A 21578-nucleotide genomic window follows, 5' to 3' on the forward strand; every position below is an offset into this window, starting at 1 on the left:
GGTATGGTGCTGACAAACCTAGAAACATAATGGGAGCGAACCGGGATGCAAACCCACAATCATAATTTTCTGGCGTGCCCAAGGGACGCAACTCTGCACAGCGAATTGCGGCGCCTAAGACGACTGGGCCACCCGTGCCCCCAGCTGAGCTAAGAAGGTATTGTGATACAGTTTATGACAAACGTATTGTTTCAGCCTTAACTTCTCACCATCGAATGAGCGATGCTGCTGCCTCCACGAAATTCAGTAATATGTGAGCCTCATCTTCCGACAAGGGTGCTGGTTGTGGACTGACTGATCGATCCGTCTTCTGCTTCTCAGACCACGATTTTAACACATTCTCGAAAGTCTGAAAGACAAATACAAATTGAACTCAACTTTTACACCAGAAAGAAACTTCAAATTTTACAAAAGTTTTGTTTGTTTTTTGTTTAACACCGCACTCAGCAATATTCAAGCTACATGACGGCGTGCTGTAAATAATAGTCTGGACCAGAGAATCCAGTGATTGATATTATGTTTGTTTGTTTATTTGATGCTTAACGCCCAACTCAGAAATATTCCAGCTATATCACTGCAGTGTATACATAATCAAGTCTGGACCAGAAAATCCAGTGATTGATATCATGAGCATCGATCCACACAATTGGGATACGATGACATGCATCAACCAAGTCAGTGAGCCTGACTACCCGATCCCATTACTCGCCCCGTACGACAAGCATAGTCACCTTCTACGGCAAGCATGGGATCTTGAAGACCTATTCTAACCTGGATCTTCACGGGTCTTTGAAAAAGAATGAGACTAAGCAATCCCACTGCATTCAGCAATATTCTAGCAAAGTGATAAAAAGGGCCGCACACATTGTACGTCTGTGAGGATTGAACTCAGTTTTCTTCCACAGCACATTTGTAAGCCATTCCAAATTGTTAAAACAGATTTATTAGTTACATCGCGAGAGTGAAAACAGTTCTTGGTGTAACCATGATATGATCGACATGCCTAGACATGTTTTATTTCTTAAATCCCCATGCTGGCTGCTCCCCCAACTCACCCTGTCTCTGGTCAGCATCTGTGCGCGGTTCTTGTGCACGATGCGGATGAAGCCCGGGGGTTGGGTCCATGCCTCCCCATCCACCTGCACAGGTACCCCCTCGTCCCCCAGGATGGTGATCTTCACAGTCCGACACTGCAACACCAACACCCACTGTACCTACTGACAAGCCTTGGACAGTTCACATGGATCTCAAGCTTCCTATTTCATAAGTCAACTCTGCCTTCACTGACACTACAGCTTCTAAAACACATCGCAATCCACCACCACCAACTTCAGTGGGCTACATAAGCTAAGACACCATTTTACCATCAATGATCCCACATGACACCCTTACCCTGTGTTGTTGTGCACCAGTACCTCCACCTGTGTCTGTTTGTTTGTTTGTTTGTTAGTTTCCACCTTCCCAAGGCAAGAGAGTTAACTGACTTTAAAAGTCCAGTTTCCACCCTTGCCGAACTAGGCTGGAATTACTGGGCTCGATCGTTGCGCCACCAGTGGCTGTTACCAATTATGTCCCTTCTAAGCCTCTCCTAAGGACAAATCAGATTCCACCTCTCTTATCACTTGCGTTTGCTTCACACAAAATGGTTGCGCCCAGTCAGGACGATCTGATCGATAATCAAGATCTATATTGTCTTACATCGCGAAATGCATCAAATCATGTGAGCACCTTGATTAAAACATGAGAAGATTTTGAAAATATCTGCTGACAACGAGTTGGTGGTGCACATGCTTTGCAAATCCTGCAATCGACCAAAATCTGCAAAACAGTTTACGAACCGGATTTCTATTTCGGTGCGCGTTTTTGATTGGACTATGCATAGACTCGTTAGTCCAGACAAAATGTAACTCCATAATACCAGCCTAGTTCGGCAAGGGTGGAAACTGGACTTTTATAGTCAGTTAACTCACTTGCCTCGGGAAGATGGTTAGTTTCTTGCTTTCTTTCTTTGTTGTTTAACGCCGCACTCAGCAATATTTCAGCTATATGACGGAGGTCTGTAAATAATCAAGTCTGGAACAGGCAATCTAGTGATTGACATCATGAGCATTGATCTACACGATTGGGAGACGATGACATGTATCAACAAAGTCAGCAAGCCTGACCACCCGATCCCGTTAGTCACCTCTTACGGCAAGCATGGGTTGCTGAAGACCTTATCTACCTGGATCTTTACAGGTCCTATAGATATGATACTCAAAAAGATGTAAAGATACCGTATCACTATCTCCCCCAATATTACTCACCTGACAGATTCGATGATGCTGAATGTCGATGACCCTTGACACCGCCATCTGCACTCCCCCGAACACAGCTACCACTTCCAGAATCTTGTCATCGAAACTTGGCGCAGTGAAATTCTGGAAGAGTATTAATGCTATCTGGTCTCAAGAATATACATGAGAACAACATGACCACCTTCATAACACACAAGCAGGGAAACTTTTGAGCCTTCTACAGCAATAGAACAGCTAAAGAACAGCAATAAAACAACAATAGACCAGTTGTTTCTCTTGTTCGTCAACCAAGTATTATTCATACTAAGAACATCTGGACCATCTTATTCATACTGCAGGGAAGTATTCTGCCTTGTCAGTGTAGGGGCTCATAAATTCTTAGTTTGTGCAAGTCAAGCATTTCAAATCTGATTTCTGTATCATGTAAATGAATGTAAATGGGCAGTTCCAAATGGAGCAAAATAGAGTCTGTGCTCTATATGCTGTGGATAAGATATAAATCTTGTCTTGTCTGAGTGTGATAGCATCTGCACCCAAAAGGGATTACACAGCCAGGAGAAAAGTTTGTTTTCTTTTGTTTAAATATTCACTTTCTAATCAAGATTGTAAAGTAATGACGCTATATTGTTATAAAATTTGACATTTGCTTGGCTCAAACCCTCACACATCCTTCATTTTGATTGGGCAGTCCATGTTCCCATGATTTAGTCTATTGAGAGTTTGTCAGATCTTGATAGAGTGAGGTATTGTTTCTGAGTAAAGGTTTGATCTAAAGAGATTGAGACCAACTATGATATGGAACTTGTCAAATCATTAGTGAGGTGAGGTGAGGTGAGGTGAGGTGAGGTGAGGCGAGGCGAGGCGAGGTGAGGTGAGGCGAGGCGAGGCGAGGCGAGGCGAGGCGAGGCGAGGTGAGGTGAGGTGAGGTGAGGTGAAATTTGGTTGAACGTTGCGTCCAAGATTATTGCACTTATATAGCAACATGTATGCCCAGGTGTGTGGCCGCTTGTACTAGTCCAGACTGATGCCGATTTATAGTGCTAGCACACTGAGATACCATGCCGCAGTTTAACATGAATACCCCACTCAGACACAGTATACTGCCTCTGAGCCGACCAGTCCTGGTTTTAGCCCCTTAATGGCGAGCGCCAGACAGGGTAACAACAAGCACCATCTTTTCAAGTCTTTTGGTATGACGCGGCCAGGGGTAAATAGTACATCATAAATCAAATGTTTTTTTAGTATCTTGGACAACATGTACAATAATGGGAAGTAGTCTTACTGTATCTTCTTTGGTACCACCCCAGAAATTTGCCCCTCCACCATAACTGAAAATAGACAGGAAAACAGTATAGACAGGTAGAGTAAGAGAACAACCAAATAATAACTAGAACTATCACTATCTGTCTCACAGCAATAACAAGTGAATGAAAAGATAGATGGTCCTTCCCCCATCGATGGCTTTCTTCACAGTATTCTAACAGTGAAGGCGTGTCTGGCCGCAGTAAGCAGTTTGACAGCTGTATCACAATGTCTGATCAAACCAGTGGTTGACAGCATGAGCAAGGATCTGCAAACGATCACCAATTCTGTCCGATCAATCAGCACTCATACCAACTCAATTAGCACTAATGCCTAGTCAATAAACAGGCACCCTGTCAAACCGACTTTTTCTCCAATCCAGCATAGTCCTTGCCAAACTGCCCAATAGTTTAGGTAGCATAAGGACTAGTAGAAATTTGACCTTTTTAAGGGTCTTGCTATAAGTTATCATTATAAGGGCCAGTGGACTAAAAATGTTAGCTTCTAACGTTGCACTCAATCAGCAATAATTTCCAATCAATCAACAATTGTGGCCAAACAATCAACAGATGCCTCAATCTAATGACTTTTGTCCCCAAACAATTGTCAATTGTGCCAAAAGAACTGACAATTGTGCCCAAACAATCAACATTTGTGCCCATACAACCGACATCTGTGCCCAAACAACCAACATTTGCGCCGAGTCATTTAACAGTTGAGCCTAATGTTTCTTCTTTTTGTCCCAGTTAGAGGGACACGTCCCATCATCCTGATGTCATCGTGACTGAAACTACTTTCCATCAACCAACCTTGGAATGTTTAGAATGACGATCCCCTTAAGACTAGGCAGGGGAATTCTCTGTCCATCACACTCCAGGAGGACTCTCTGGTCCAGGTTCTTGAAGGTGCGATGCAGTATCTCCTTGCTGGCCAGGACTCCGTACCACATCAGATTCTTCGTCCTACTCCTACACTTCTCGGGATGCTCATCCCGCTTCATCTGGAACTCTAGATTGATCTTGGCGTCGAGGCCAATACCAAAGTAGTTGTTCATAACACATCTCTCTGTGTACAGCTCTCTGGAAGACACACAACCATAAATAAACATTTCACCAAAAGTTAGTCAAAAAGAAAATTTGTAATCACATCTGAAAATAAATACAATTTCTTGCCCAAATTTATCTTAATTCCTTTTCAAATTCAACAAAGTCACAATTTTGGAAAATGGGCCACATCGTTCCACATAGCAATCTTGTGACAATTTTTCGACTATGGTAGATTATTGGAGATGTAATAGTCTTAGTGCCCTTTTTTGGATATCAAAGGCAACATTCTAACAATCACACTAGGGCTGGGACGGGTAACTCGGGTACCCTGGTTGGGTGGGTACTGAGTAGGACCCGGGTATCCACAGGACTACCCGGACCCATGGTTAGTCATGTGATATATATTTTAATGCCAAAAATTATCTAGAGCTCTATGGTTACACTACAAGTCACTAATGTTCGCATTTCTTTCTGACTATGCACACATTCCTTCTGATTTTTCATATGGTTAAATAACTTAAGTCAACTTCAGTGTATGCAAGACCAGATCATTTAATACATGTATCTAAATCTAAATACGTTTTGCAAGTGCTGTGGTAAAAAAAATTCCCAATCAGACATTTTGTATCTCTCTCTTTTGTACCTACAGTGGGTACCCGGGTAGGGTCGGGTAATAGGGGGTGGGTCCCTGGGTAGTAAAGCCCTAAATCATACACAAGATGTCATGACAAATCTTACGGGATATCTTCTTCTAATAGCGGTGATGCTGCTGCACAGAGGGCATCGGCATTGGCGAGAAGCACCTTGCTGATGAAGCTGCCTCCACCCAGAGTCTTGGCCAGACTGCTGCTCATCCCTGGAGCAGACAACAAGGCAGCCATTTTGAATTCCCATTATTATTCTTTGACCTTTGATTTATTTTCTTCGTATATTTTGAGTTTATTATTATTTCATTTTGTACCCTCTTCATCCTTATCAATACCATAGATATATTTTCCATAAGATAATGTGTAAAAATATACATCAAGAGCCACAGTTTACACAAACATATATGTATATTTCTGTGTCACTGGGCAGCAGGATTTGTTCTAGCAAGTAGTGTTAAACTTTGTGAAATGAGAAGACAACAAATAAGTTTCTATTTGTACAAACATAAAAAAATAGTTACTTCAATTATAGTCAATAAGAATTAGTGTAGTTACACGAATAATTTATCCAAATCATCCACAAGGTCAAATATTTATTTCCAAAGGCTAAACATCCACATTACTTAAGGAGCTGATGCAGACCAAGATGGCCGCCGACTCACCAGGCAGCATCATGTGGTGATGGTCAAATGTGGGCAGTCCGGGCGTGGGGGGCACATGCAGGGTGTCCCTGTTGGTGCAGAGGTTGGAGCCCACGCTGGCGGAGCGGTTGAACGTACTCATACTGCTGATCCTACGTGACGACGGACCTCTAGGAGAGCGAGACCCATCTGACACAGAATGGTCACCAGCATTGTATATGGGGAGCAAAGTATACTGACAGCTAAAAGTAACTGTACACATGTTCCTGATCTCTCAGAGAGCAGGATCGATCTGACACGAAATAGGCACAATCTTAGTCGTGGAGCAAAATATACTGACAGCTAAAAGTAACTGTACACATGCTCCTGATCTCTCAGAGAGCAGGATCGATCTGACACAAAATAGGCACAATCTTAGTCGTGGAGCAAAATATACTGACAACTAATAATAACTACACATTCTTATTCATGACCATATGACTTCATGTTTTCTTGATGTCTTAAACCGTTTTAATGATAAGATGGGCTATAGTTAAGGCCTAGATAGGTTCATAAATGTTTTTCGATTTTGATATATTTGAGATTCACATGCCACAAGCAATTTTGTCTTCGTAAGTCAGTGACTATAGTCCGTAATCTAAGTGTTAATGTATTGACAGATATTATCAAAGCTAACTCGGCCAAAGAAAGTTTACAAGACACGGGGCCCGTGACGACAGTCTCTGACTGGCTATGTAGTAATGATTCAGTAACAGCCTGTAAACAAATACAAACTGGATTGCAATGCTGATTTTTTTCAAACTCATTGCAAAGCTTGGCACATATTCCAAAACAGTAAATCTCCTAAACAAAGAGCACTCACCCATCCAAATTGGAGCCGGTGGAGGAGGAGGAGGCGGTGGCTCCATTGTGAATATTGAGAAGCTTGGAGCCGACCGAGATGTCGTCCCGTCTGTCATGCCAGCGTTCTCTACGTCCCGATTATCTGCCCCTGTTTCAAGCATCATCTGCCGCGTCTGCTCATTTTGTTCATCAACAGCTGCAATGTAAAGGGCTGAATCACTGTCGCTGATCATCGACCTGGTCATAAAGCCCTAAAGGAAGCCTTGTCAGGCGAAGCCTGAGTGATACTTGTCCAAGCTAAATGAAGGATGTGTGAAATCTTGAGCCAATCACAGGTCAGCTTTCTAAAACGATTCAGCTTCATATATTCAGAAATTTCGAACAAACAATATGTCATTGCACAAAAGAACCTTAGCACCACAATGACTGTGAAAGTAATGGGAGTTACGATCACCTTAGTGCTAAGATCCTTTGTACATAGGCACCCAGAGCAAGATTCCCCTAGTCACACACCCTTTGCTGTGAAGTTGCCACTGCAGTTAGTACAGGGTGTATCAGATATCCACAAAATATACAGCATTGTCATTATTATTTTCCATTCAGAACTACTAGGTCGTGATAGTTTTAAGATACAGATATCAAAGTTGCAGCTCTGAATGCTTAACTTGCTTGTTCCAAGAATGTAGCAGCCTCAACATAGATTGACTGATCAGAAAGTTCACCTGGCGCGACCTCCTATGGAGGGTTTGTCAGCTCTTCACACAGTGAGGTATTGGAGTATCGGCGTGCCGGAGTATCAGAGTGCCGGAGTATCAGAGTGCCGGAGTATCGGAGTGCCGTAGTAAAGATGCTATTGCTGCACTACTATGACAACCTGTGTCAAAAGAAATGATCCTACCTTTCTCTGTGTGTTCTATGATCTGCCGCACCGCTTTCTTCAAGCTGTTGGCTCGTGACATCAAGGCATCTCGGGGTCGGAATATAGCCTGACGAAAAACACAGGAACACCATGTAACACATCCCTGCACAGTCGGCAACTTTCGCCACTAGTCTGAAGCCCAAGTCTAGTAACATTCTGTTCAGTCCAGCAAGCTCAGCTAATAACAGTCCACATAACAACACTACATTCTCCTGGCAATGATGCCAGGAGACAAGTTCGGACTCAACATTTGGGGCACTCAGCGCTTTACATCATGTAATACATCCCTTGTGCCACCTTAGAAATATATTCTGCCAGACAACAATAAATTAGTCATTCAATCCCTCCCCACCCTCCCCCTTACTACCAATTGTGACCGAACAACAGTAGTTTGACAAACAGATCTATCAGTGAAGATCCGGGTTACAATAGGTCTTCCGCAACAAATGCTTGTCAGTAGAGGAGACTATGCTTGTCGTAATTTGCGACTAACGGGATCAGGTGGTCAGGCTCGCTGACTTGGTTGATGCATGTCATCGTATCCCAATTGCGTGGATCGATACTCATGATGTCAATCACTGGATTGTCTGGTCCAGACTCGATTATTTACAGACCGCTGTCATATAGCTGGAATATTGCTGAGTGTGGCGTCAAACAACAAACAAACAAAAAATCAACTCACAGATCTGACTTTGATGGGGCCAGTTATCTCCCCTGGGACTATGTCTCTCTCCGGGGAGCCAATCACAGGCTCCTCCACAATCTCCTCCTCCGGCTCCTGTAATGTAACCCAGGGATCAGGGAGAGAATATTGTAACATCTTCACCACTTTCAATACCACTGAATATTTATCAGAATCAAATGATTGCTTCTCGTTCTGTCCACATGTGTACATACCTCTGTTGAAGCCTTCGATTCATGGTTGAGAGTCTTCAACAACCCTTCTAGTTTCTCATTTAACACAGCACACTGCAACAAATAGACAACAACTGGAAAACATTGCTACTTTGATAGCAATACAAAAAAGCAAGTTATCTCCCTTTGACCATAATGGACACACATGAGTTAGGTCCCTTTGACCATGGAGATGTCTCATAAATCTTGACAAGATCGGAGTAGCAGGCATACAAGAATCAGGAGTAGGCAGAACCATAACAGTAAATAATAACAATAATCCAGTGGTCGACAGCATGAGGAACAGTTGTCCCCATTCAGGAATGACACATAATTGCTCAGATTACAAAACCTAACCACTAAATTTTCATTGACAAGCATGGTGTCGCGGGTCATCATCGTCGTGATTGTTGTCGTGACCAGATCCGTACCTTCATGGCAATAGACTCTCCCTCGGGCTCTTCCTTCTCAGGCTCCTCCTCATGAGAATCTCCCACTTTGGCTACAAAATCTTTGACAGTTTCACATAAAACTCTGAAACAAAGACAACATCCTCTTATTTTAATTGAAAAATGAAAGACATCCTAATCTATTTCACATTGTAGATTACATTTAACCATTTTAGGTCAATAAATCTATTATACACTGACTTGGTGGATGCATGTCATCGCATCCCAATTGAGTGGATCAATGCTCATGATGTCAATCGCAAGATTGTCTGGTCCAGATTTGATTATTTACAGCCTGTGTCATAGAACTGGAATATTGCAATAAACAATAAATAAACAAACAAACAAACAATGTTGAAGGAGTTTGAGAGAGGTACTCACTTGGCAGAGGATATCACAACCTGATGATCTTCGGAATGAAGTATTTTGGACAGATGGGCAGCGACGGAGTCCTCATACTGGGAGATGGGATCAGTCTGTACGAGGAGACAGAGACACCATGACACAAACACTCAACTCAACCCTGCTGCAGTGTGGGCCCAGCCTGCTGGCAACCTAAAGTTGGGGCTATCCAGACAAATATGTGAGACATGCAAAAAGTAAATATTCTGGACTAGTGTCAGATGATAGCAAATGAACTGCCCCATTCAATTTGATTGGCTGAGTAAATATAAATGGACCAATCATGATGGGTCGTATGGAAGGGTTTATAGCGGATGAACAGAGGACAACAGCACATCTATGTTGCCAAAGTAACAGATATTAAGTCAGGTTGGAAGCTCTTAATTATACAATTTACAAAGAAATTGTGTATGTCTGACTGTGTGTATGACTGTGGGTATGTCCGACTGTGTATGCTCACCTGTTGAGACAGTTTTCTAGGAGGCGGCATGGTGCCCTCGTACGTCCATATACTCCAGCTGAAACAATTGTGGTACTGTTCAAGTTTATGTTAACCCATATATTTCATGTTGTTTCCTTGTGAGACTGCTGGCCTCACTATCTGGTCACACATTGTCTACACAGTTCCACCATGATTCACACTCTTTTCGCCAATGTTACAGCTACATCACTGACTCCAAATAATCAACATCTTTAAGTCTGAATAGGCAAACCAGTGGTCGACAGGATGAGCGACAATTAACACCATCGGGGTATGACGTCACACAGCGAGGTCATACATTACCAAACAAATTTGGTCGGCTTTAATAAAAAGCATGGAGTGGTTGGACCCTAGACTCCGGAATTCGCATGATTCTTTGAGAATAGCAATCAAGTCGTGTAACCATGGCAACCATGGCTACTCACCGATCCAACATTTTGATCTGAGCATGCTCCAGTTTCTCCAGTGCAGCTGGAAGTTGTGTGTCGTCGTCGAACGCTGCCCCCCACCCTAGGACCCGCGCCAAGTCATTCCCCGTCCCGAACGGTAGCACCCCTATTTGGCACTGAAACATTACAATCACAATGTCACAAAACTATCATTTAGCCAAGCATGAATTTAAAGATGAGATTGTTATTGTGGCTGCTGAAGTTCTACATAATTATCATCATTACAGTCTATATAGTTGACATGATTTAACTATCACAGCACAGTAACCTTCGTAGCATTATCAGTCCCCTACAAATATTCCTAAAGCTGAAACATACTATTATATATTCTTCAATCTCAAATATACTATTAAATATTCAACACTCTCAAACATGCTATTAAATATACCTCAATCTGAAACACACTATTAAATATTCATCACTCTGAAACACACTATTAAACATTCATCACTCTCAAACATACTATTAAATGTACCTCAATCTGAAATAAACTATTAAATATTCCCTAATCTCAAATATACTATTAAATTTTCAACACTCTTAAACATACTATTAAATCTACCTCAATCTGAAACACTATTAAATATTTAACAATCTGAAACATACTATTAAATATTCCTCACTCTGAAACATACTATCAAATATTCCTCACTCCAAACAGTTTCAAATATTCCTCAATCTCAGATATACTATTTAATAATCCACGCTCTCAAACATACTATCAAATATTCCTCATTCTCACACACACTATTAAACATTCCTCTCTCTGAAACATACTATCACATATTCATCACTCTTGAATATACTATTAAATACTCATCCTTGCAAATATTCTTAATGTAAATATCCTTCATTTTAAATATCCTTGTTCCTGAATAATCAATCTCAATTCATGGTTTAAAGTCTCCTTGAGTATGACAGTAAGTAACACAGCCCACCTGTCGATGTAGATCTAGTTTGTCAATCTCAGAAAGCACCCATCCAATACTGCCATCGCCCCCACAGATGAGAATACGGAAGGAATCAAATTTTTGGAATAATCGTAGCCTGAAACACAAGACAATGTTGTTTTTGTACACACATGAGGAGGAGGACACCATCTAAGTGAGTGAGTGAGTGGGAGTGGTGAGTGAGTGAGTGAGTGTAAACACAGCTGTGGACAGCATTTCATTTACAGCACAGCATGTCAGCTTAATGTGGGAGGGTCAAGTATTTATGGAATAATTTCTGTCCACAAACCTAGCATATATGGGTTTGAACTCACAATCATATTTTATTGGCAGCTCAAGGAAAGCAACTCTACACAGTGAAGGTGAGGTGAAATTGGGTTTAACGTCGCGTCCAATATTATTGCACTTATATAGCGACGTGCATGCAGACGTGCCGGACTGATGCCGATTTATAGTTCTAGCTCACTGAGATACCATGCCGCAGTTTAACATGAATACCCCACTCAGACACAGTATACTGACTCCGAGCCGACCAGTCCTTGTTTTAGCCCCTTAATGCCGAGCACCAGACAGGGTAACAAGAAGTACCTTTTATCTTTTAACGTCTTTTGGAATGACGCGGTCGGGGATCGAACCCCGGACCTTCCGCTCTGAGGGAGGAGGCTCTACCACTAGACCACGGAGGCGGTCCTCTACACAGTGAAAGCGGAAGATATTTAGAGAGAGTATCGAGAGATGGTAAAGAGAGAAGGTGTGAGAGTGTCTGTCAATGGAGGGGACAAAGTGTCAACAAGATGAGAGAGAGTGAATGGAAGGTGGGTTACAAGTATGTCGACAGGGAGAGTGTCTGTGGTTTGGGAGGGAGAGACCGAGTCCCACTCACCCTGGGTAGGGGCCGCCATTCATGAGATCAAACACCTGAGCAGGATTCAACAGCTGCTTAAATCTTCGTAAAAATTTTACTCCCTGAAAACAAAATACATGACATTAATCCTCATGGTATCATTCATTAATCCACTATATAATTCATTAATCCACATGATATATTTCATTAATCCACATGATATATTTCATTAATCCACATGATATAATTCATTTATCCACATGATATAATTCATGAATCCAGGATATAATTCATTAATCCACATAACATTCATTAATCCACATGATATAATTCATTAATCTACATGATATAATTCATTAATACACATGATAATATTCATAATCAACCAAACATCTTGCAATTTTTTCCAACAGACAAACGTGCATGACACAGTAACATTAAACTGTCAGCTATAACGTGGGTCCAGGAAGGGGGAGAAAGACATGTCAGTTTTGATCTAGGACCACTGAGTCAAGTACAGACTCCACATTGCTCCATCTATCTGCACATTGCTGTTCCAATCTTGCTGACATCAAAGGCCCAGTGTCAAGGTAGTTTTCCCTTACTGTAGAATTCCATGTGTTATTCACATTGTTATAATCAGTATAATTTAAAGTTCAACATCCACTCTACTTCCAGCTTCTGTTGCCTCTAGTACCTGTCATTCTTCAATCACTTTCCACCCATACTATAATATTCAACAAGTACTACTGTATTCCATGTTCCACCTGTTGGTTGGTTGGTTTTGTGTTTTACGCCGCACTCTGCAATATTCCAGCTATATGACGGCGGTCTGTAAATAATGAGTCTGGACCAGACAATCTAGTGATTGACATCCTGAACATGGATCCACCCAATTGGGGTCGGTGACATGCATCAACCAAGTCAGCGAGCCGGACCACCCTATCCTGTTAGTCGCCTTTTACGACAAGCATTGTTGCCTTTTAAGGCAAGCATGTGTTGCTGAAGACCTGTTCTACCACGGATGTTCACGGGTCATGGCAAGCATGTGTTGCTGAAGACCTGTTCTACCCCGGATGTTCACGGGTCATGGCAAGCATGTGTTGCTGAAGACCTGTTCTACCCCGGATGTTCACGGGTCATGGCAAGCATGTGTTGCTGAAGACCTATTCTACCCCGGATGTTCACGGGTCATGGCAAGCATGTGTTGCTGAAGACCTGTTCTACCCCGGATGTTCACGGGTCATGGCAAGCATGTGTTGCTGAAGACCTGTTCTACCCCGGATGTTCACGGGTCATGGCAAGCATGTGTTGCTGGAGACCTATTCTACCCCGGATGTTCACGGGTCATGGCAAGCATGTGTTGCTGAAGACCTGTTCTACCCCGGATGTTCACGGGTCATGGCAAGCATGTGTTGCTGAAGACCTATTCTACCCCGGATGTTCACGGGTCATGGCAAGCATGTGTTGCTGAAGACCTGTTCTACCCCGGATGTTCACGGGTCATGGCAAGCATGTGTTGCTGAAGACCTGTTCTACCCCGGATGTTCACGGGTCATGGCAAGCATGTGTTGCTGGAGACCTGTTCTAACCCGGATGTTCACGGGTCTGTTCCACCTGTACTGTACCTGATTGTCCCCACTTTTGGTGTTGACGTACACCAGTAGCGGGCTGGTCCCCGGGGGTCGGGTCGCCTCCCAGTAGCCGTCCGAGTCAATGCTGTTAATAGCGATGGGAGGTAGCACAGACAAGCGGCATTGACCAAGGGGGCATTTCCTATAGAATTGTTCTTTACATGTCGTATGCACCTGAAAAAAATATTGCCAAATGAGTGAATCATTGAGAGAATAATAAATAGTGAGTGAGTATGGTTTTACGCCGCTTTTAGCAATATTCCAGCAATATCACAGCGGGGGACACCAGAAATGGGTTTCATACATTGTACCCATGTCGGGAATCAAACCCAGGTCTTCAGCGTGATGAGGGGACGCTTTAACCACTAGGCTACCCGACCTCCCCGAATTTATAAATGTAAGTGGAGCAAAATACTGAAGGTCAAAAGAGTAACAAGAGTAATCAGGAGATGACATATCAACCCCCTGACTACTTCTACCCAGCTTCTGCCATTAGAAACCTTCAGGTTTGTGAAGAAAGTAGTAATGCTGTATTTTTCAATATCCCACTTCACCAATTCACCTCATTTTCATTGTTAAACTTCATGAAAACATAAAAAGTAAAACTCCCAAATCATCAAAAGGTAAGGGGGGTTAGAAAAGGAGAATAAGTCATGTTGCCGCATGATGGCAACACACAGAAATGCAGTTCATCCTACAATGCCACTTAGCAACAACTACAGTGTATACCTGCAGCCCTGACCATGGATGTGTACTCACCATAGCTCGACACCAGAGGCAGCGCCAGTCTTGGAGACGGAGAACGCTGCCGCAGGTTTTATCACAGACATTGCATTTAGCACTGACAGGTAGGTTGCCTTCCAGCCACTGGTGTGGTAATGAGATCTGAAACACAAACAATTGTGAGTGAGTATGGTTTTACGCCGCTTTTAGCAATATTCCAGCAATATCACGGCGGGGGACACCAGAAATGGGCTTCACACATTGTACCCATGTCGGGAATCGAACCCAGGTCTTCGTCGTGACGAGCGAACGCTTTAAGCACTAGGCTACCCGACCGCCCCGAAACACAAACAAACATGGGCCATGTAGATACTTCTCCACTAGAGCATAACCCTTTCACGAGAGTCAGGAAAACGGGTACCCAATATTCACTTTAATCACTGCATATCGGTGTAATGTGGGGAAAGGCAAAATTGAAGCAGGTCTTAGGTTCTTTGAGTGGCATTTAGAAGTTGGAATGGTCACTAAGACAAAATTGTTATGGATGAGCAACTTCTTTATTGCCCCATTGTAATAAAGAAGTTGCTCATCCATAACAATTTTGTCTTAGTCAGGTCTTAGGTGTTGACCAACTTGGTGAACCCACAAGTACAAGAGTGGTGCTGACAGACCACGGGTCATAATCAGGGCAGATTTCGTATTTGACACCCACCACCAGCGGATCCTGTTATAGTGAAGGGAAGGAACTCTGCACATTGAATAGTGAAGCAGACAGACAGACAGACAGACAGACAGACAGACAGACAGACAGACAGACAGACTCACTCACTCACTCACTCACTCACTCACTCACTCACTCACTCACTCACAGACAGACAGACAGACAGACAGACAGACTCACTCACAGATTTGTGTTTCCGGACGAAATGGACACGGAACACGGACTGACTGACTGAAATGAATCCCCTTCAAACCCCAAACCAAGCTTACCCACCATCCCTCAACCCCATCTCACAAATAAAAACAAACTTCATTCATAAGGATGTATTGTCCAGCACCAAAATAAATATCAAGTAGGAATAACATATATATACAGAGTAACTCGTTACATGTGATTATCTCACTGCCTACCTTGCCCCCTTTCCCTAAAGCACCTTAGCATTAATTGACTTGCATCAGGAATTAGGCCTTCAGCCTGAAGTCATTAGAAAAGGCAACACCACTAAATCTACAAGACAAGCCTCAAGTCAGATCTGCCTGAATACACACACCTCGAGAAAACAGTAAATCCTAAACCAAATAAGAGCTTGCTTAACAATTCCACAATTCTAAGCTACCTAACCAGCTCCAAGCACTGTCATACAACACTAACTACTAATCATAGCCACAGCAAATATCCCACAGGGCAACCCAAAACTTAGCCGATGTATTTCAGTCTCTCAATTGCCCCGGACAATGCTCCATCCCCAAACCTCACTGATAATCGGCTTCAAACCGGCCCTTAGCCCAGTGACAGTGGTCTAGCTTCTGGGCAAATTTGACCTGCTGTAGCCTTGTGGACAACCCTGGCATGCTCTAGCCATGGCGGATATCCTGATTGGGCAGTTCTTGCAACAATCCTGTGATAGGCTTCATTGTGCGTGCTGGGTGTAGATGGATTGAATCAATCTCCCCCTGGGTATAGTTGGACAACAGCTTCTGGCTTGCGAAGACCGATCTTCAAGAACGGTCATGCCCCAAGAGGAACACTGATTTGAGCACTGTACTTAAGGTCGCAATGGCTAAGCCAAAAAGTTGGTCTATAAGATGAACCATATATTGTACCTCGCCTGAAGTAATGGTACATGTACTGCCTTTTCTCACTAAAAGTTATTGGACTTCGAGGGAACATTACTCATCAACACAAGGTACCACTTTAGCCCTTTGCTGAGTAAGTGATGAAAGCTTCATGAACATATTTTGAATTGTTCTCCTCACGAAATAAACCCCTCTTTGAATAATAGTATTGAATATATTTTACAAAGAAAAGTTTGTTTGTTTACTCGTTGTTTAGCGCCACACTCAGCAATATTCCAGCAATATGACGGCAGTCTGTAAATAATCAAGTCTGGACCAGACAATCCAGTGTTTGACATCATGAGCATCGATCCACTCGATTGGGATACGATGACATGCATCAACCAAGTCCGCGAGCCTGACCACCCAATCCCGTTAGTTGCCTTTTACGACAAGCATAGTCACCTGTTACAGCAAGTATGGGTTGCTGAAGACTTATTCTACCCCGGATCTTCACAGGTCTTATATAGAAAGGACAAAAACAATGAATTTACATAGAAAGGACAAAAAAAATGAATTTGTAATTATCAGCAAGCACAATTTGGTTAATAAACCTTCAGAAACTGTTTCCACAAATCAATCTTGTTAGGGATGCCCATTTATTTCTTACAATGGATGTGAACTTGGCCAAATGTACCCTTACACAAACAAGGGATTAGAGACCAGATGAAAATCTTGTTGGGGTCTGGTACAAGAATGAGCTAGTCTACGGAACTCCCAGAAATGTAAGTCCATGTTAAACCTTGGATCTCCCGTCACTCAGGACTTAAGTTCAAACATGTTTCATTCATACCATCTTCAAACCAGCTTAAACCCATCACTGTGCTGGGCCTGACTGGCCTACAATAAAACTAAACAAGCTAGGCCATGAGAACATCCTCAGTTGGTGAATGTTGTGCTGGGCTTGAATGACCTACAATAAAACTAAACAAGCTAGACCATGAGAACATCCTCAGTTGGTGAATGTAGTGCTTGGCCTGACTGGCCTACAATAAAACTAAACAAGCTAGGCCATGAGAACATCTTCAGTTGGCGTGAATGTTGTGCTGGGCCTGACTGGCCTACAATAAAACTAAACAAGCTAGGCCGTGAGAACATCCTCTGTTGGTGTGAATGTTGTGCTGGGCCTGACTGGCCTACAATAAAACTAAACAAGCTAGGCCGTGAGAACATCCTCTGTTGGTGTGAATGTAGTGCTGGGCCTGACTGGCCTACAATAAAACTAAACAAGCTAGGCCATAAGAACATCCTCAGTTGGTGTGAATGTTGTGCTGGGCCTGACTGGCCTACAATAAAACTAAACAAGCTAGGCCGTGAGAACATCCTCTGTTGGTGTGAATGTAGTGCTGGGCCTGACTGGCCTACAATAAAACTAAACAAGCTAGGCCGTGAGAACATCCTCTGTTGGTGTGAATGTAGTGCTGGGCCTGACTGGCCTACAATAAAACTAAACAAGCTAGGCCGTGAGAACATCCTCTGTTGGTGTGAATGTTGTGCTGGGCCTGACTGGCCTACAATAAAACTAAACAAGCTAGGCCATGAGAACCTCCTCAGTTGGTGAATGTTGGTGATATTTTCCAGTCACTGCTTCAAGATAACAAGATTTTTCTCTGAAAGCAGGATGGGAAACATGTTTTTATTTCAGTTTTCTAAGGCCCCCCTAACATGTCTATGTGAACAGTTCATATTTTTGTAAGATCCAGGCAAACTGATTTGTTTGAAGTACTCTCTGGAACAAATTATTTAAAAAAGCAACAACTTACTCCCTCCTCCTCCTCCTCGATGATGTCTTTGCCGATGGATGACAGTGATGTCCACTTGCAGTCTGTCGGAGCACGGACTGCACATCGCTTATGAGCCTTGAATTTACAAACTGAAACACAAATGTAACCATAAGATCGAAGCTCATGACGTCAATCACTTGTCTGTCTGGTCAAGATTTTTGATTATTTAAAGGCTGCCATCATATGGCTGGAATATTGCTGAGTGTGGCGATAAACAACAAACAGCAAACAAACAAAACTGTAAGAATTTGTTATCAAACCCCATAAATCATTTGCTATTTCAATATATTTCTGCTGATCAAGATTCTTCAAATCTTAATCCAGACCAAGAAAAAGCATTTTTGTTAGAACATTCTAATATCTGTTTTCACAAATAAAACTTTGATTCTCAGCAAATGCACATGGTAAACAGTTACAAAACCAAGGACAATGTCTGAGATGAATCTGTCCATTTGGGACGACTATTTCACAACACCAGACATAGCAGCACCTCCAGGTCCTGGCGGCCTCCAGCCCCAACTTCACATTACACCAGACACAGCCATGGTGTCACCATCTGACTCACGGCAACAGCAGCACGTGATGCTATATAGCAGGACTTTCCTCTACCATACACGGTGGAAACAAAGAGATCACATCCACAACTGTCAACAACTGTTCCCCCACATGACAATGGAACTCATATTCTTTGTAAACAAAACAATATCCTCAGAAGATGAAATGGGATTTGCACCTTTGCAACAACTAGTTTTCAGAGTGTCATTTTGAAAGTCTGCTTTGAAAATCCTTTGAGGTGGATTTCATCATCCTAGATTAAGCAGCTTGTGAATGGATGAACTGCATATTGATCTCAGTTACTGCATATCTAATACTGCATAGTGTATACCATATACTGAATACTGCATACTGCATATTGAATACTAAATACTGCATATTGATTACTGAAATATTGCATACTAATTACTGCATAGAGTACTGAAATACTTCATACTGATTATTGCATACAGATTACTAAAATACTCCATACTGATTACTGCATACAGAGTACTGAAATATTGCATACTGATTACTGCATACAGAGTACTGAAATATTGCATACAGATTACTCATACAGATTACTGAAATATTGCATACTGACTACTGCATACAGATTACTGAAATATTGCATACTGACTACTGCATACAGATTACTGAAATATTGTATACTGATTACTGAAATATTGCATACTGATTACTCAATACTTCATATTGAATATACTGAGTGTTTTAAGGATTGAAGTCATGTTTTAGCACTATCTCGGATCAAATACAGGAAATACTTGCACCAGTTGTATATTTTACCTGGATTTTCCTTTAGAAACTAAATCCATGCATTCCATTGTTACCCAACATTAATAACTAATAGAACTAGTCAATACTGCTTCCATGACAATCATGCAAAATTTCAATTCAGCCTAACTGTCCACCAAGCTATATTGTATACCTGCTCTGGGATCACAGAAAAGCCTGGCATTACAGAGGACATGTTTTTTGTGAGAAATCCAAGAAAAAGGTAATTACACGGAAAGATTTTTTTTATCTTATAAAAGATACACTTTCTATTACAAGAAAAAACATCATCTGCAACATTTTCTCATAGAATTTTGTGATGCCACCTTCAGAGGGGCTGCAATGAAAGCCAATAGCAATCACTGTAAAGAGAATCCTCACCATCAGTCAATTTGAACTCATTTTTTATTTGATCTTAGTAGTCTATCATTTTTTCCATTTTACACAATGTAGTTTCAAGATTCTGAGGTAAACCAGTACCCCATGTTCACATTGTGCAATGGCATGAAGACGCTGCAATACTGTGACAGCTCCAAGACACTCCTTGTCACTCCCTAATCACTGCCAGACTATAAATACCGCCTTGTAATTTGAAGCCAAGTTGGACTGGCCTGCACAGAGTATGTGTCCTTTGTGTGGTCTGACTTCTTGAGCCAGTGACAGGCTCGCTCCCTGGACATCACTGATGAAACTATCTGCTGTAAATGTCAAACCTACACGCAGATAGTAAGTCTGCCGGTGAGTAGGTTCAATGGCACTGCGTTTATAGCTGTCTCCAACAAGGCACATGGGATCACGCAGGCAACAACAGTGTCGTTTGGCGCTGATTGAAGCACACAGATTTTTTCTAAATGTGACAACCGATTGTTTTTTTCCCCCTACTGATTTTGTCTTCTTTATCGATGGCAACAGAAGGAGGGATCTTGTCTCTTGTGCACAGAGTTATTTTCAGTTAGCGTTTATTGATTGCAAACTTTGGGAGACATGTTAGATGTTCTGTAAAAGCATTGTCATGTTACCTTAGTTGTATTATAATTCCTATTAGCATGTAATTCCCTACTGTCATGTTACTCTCCATGTTATGCCCAACTGTCATGTTACTCTCCATGTTATGCCCAACTGTCATGTTACTCTCCATGTTATTCCCTTCTGTCATGTTACTCTCCACGTTATCCCAACTGTCATGTTACTCTCCACGTTATCCCAACTGTCATGTTACTCTCCATGTTATTCCCAACTGTCATGTTACTCTCCATGTTATTCCCTTCTGTCATGTTACTCTCCACGTTATTCCCAACTGTCATGTTACTCTCCATGTTATTCCCAACTGTCATGTTACTCTCCACGTTATTCCCTACTGTCATGTTACTCTCCATGTTATTCCCAACTGTCATGTTACTCTCCACGTTATCCCAACTGTCATGTTACTCTCCATGTTATTCCCTTCTGTCATGTTACTCTCCACGTTATCCCAACTGTCATGTTACTCTCCATGTTATTCCCTACTGTCATGTTACTCTCCACGTTATCCCAACTGTCATGTTACTCACCACATTATTCCCTTCTGTCATGTTACTCTCCATGTTATTCCCTACTGTCATGTTACTCTCCATGTAATTCCCTTCTGTCATGTTACTCTCCACGTTATCCCAACTGTCATGTTACTCTCCACGTTATTCCCAACTGTCATGTTACTCTCCATGTTATTCCCTACTGTCATGTTACTCTCCATGTAATTCCCTTCTGTCATGTTACTCTCCACGTTATCCCAACTGTCATGTTACTCTCCACGTTATTCCCAACTGTCATGTTACTCTCCATGTTATTCCCAACTGTCATGTAACTCTCCATGTTATTCCCAACTGTCACGTTACTCTCCACGTTATCCCAACTGTCATGTTACTCTCCACGTTATTCCCAACTGTCATGTTACTCTCCATGTAATTCCCTTCTATCATGTTACTCTCCAGGTTATTCCCTACTGTCATGTTACTCTCCACGTTATTCCCTACTGTCATGTTACTCTCCATGTTATTCCCTACTGTCATGGTACTCTCCATGTCATTTCCCATCAGTCTGATTCCGCAGCCAAAAAGTCTAAATTAATT

The 21578-nt window shown here is 42.2% G+C and overlaps 1 protein-coding gene across 13 annotated transcripts in view; it reads right to left on the bottom strand.

The window, feature by feature from the left end:
- The window catches only part of LOC124123712 (diacylglycerol kinase delta-like), a 195698-nt gene that overhangs the window by 22541 nt on the left and 151579 nt on the right, over positions 1-21578 (bottom strand). For all 13 annotated transcript variants that reach the window (XR_006859334.2, XM_046486880.2, XM_046486883.2 and 10 more), the window contains 20 exons: positions 18121-18230; positions 14558-14683; positions 13793-13972; positions 12204-12286; positions 11309-11417; positions 10347-10486; positions 9901-9958; positions 9420-9514; positions 9021-9123; positions 8593-8664; positions 8378-8473; positions 7675-7762; positions 6796-6972; positions 5955-6122; positions 5384-5501; positions 4409-4678; positions 3580-3625; positions 2307-2420; positions 1056-1190; positions 210-349 (listed from right to left, as the gene is read on the bottom strand). Coding sequence is in view for 12 of the 13 variants with exons in the window: in XM_046486880.2 (XP_046342836.1) it covers positions 210-349; positions 1056-1190; positions 2307-2420; positions 3580-3625; positions 4409-4678; positions 5384-5501; positions 5955-6122; positions 6796-6972; positions 7675-7762; positions 8378-8473; positions 8593-8664; positions 9021-9123; positions 9420-9514; positions 9901-9958; positions 10347-10486; positions 11309-11417; positions 12204-12286; positions 13793-13972; positions 14558-14683; positions 18121-18230 (2428 nt within the window). In the remaining variant the exon portion in view is untranslated. The remainder of the gene's footprint in view (positions 1-209; positions 350-1055; positions 1191-2306; positions 2421-3579; positions 3626-4408; positions 4679-5383; positions 5502-5954; positions 6123-6795; positions 6973-7674; positions 7763-8377; positions 8474-8592; positions 8665-9020; positions 9124-9419; positions 9515-9900; positions 9959-10346; positions 10487-11308; positions 11418-12203; positions 12287-13792; positions 13973-14557; positions 14684-18120; positions 18231-21578) is intronic.

This window comes from Haliotis rufescens, unplaced genomic scaffold (genome assembly GCF_023055435.1).
Source record: "Haliotis rufescens isolate VD_foot unplaced genomic scaffold, xgHalRufe1.0.p SCAF_25, whole genome shotgun sequence".
Lineage (NCBI taxonomy): Eukaryota > Metazoa > Mollusca > Gastropoda > Lepetellida > Haliotidae > Haliotis > Haliotis rufescens.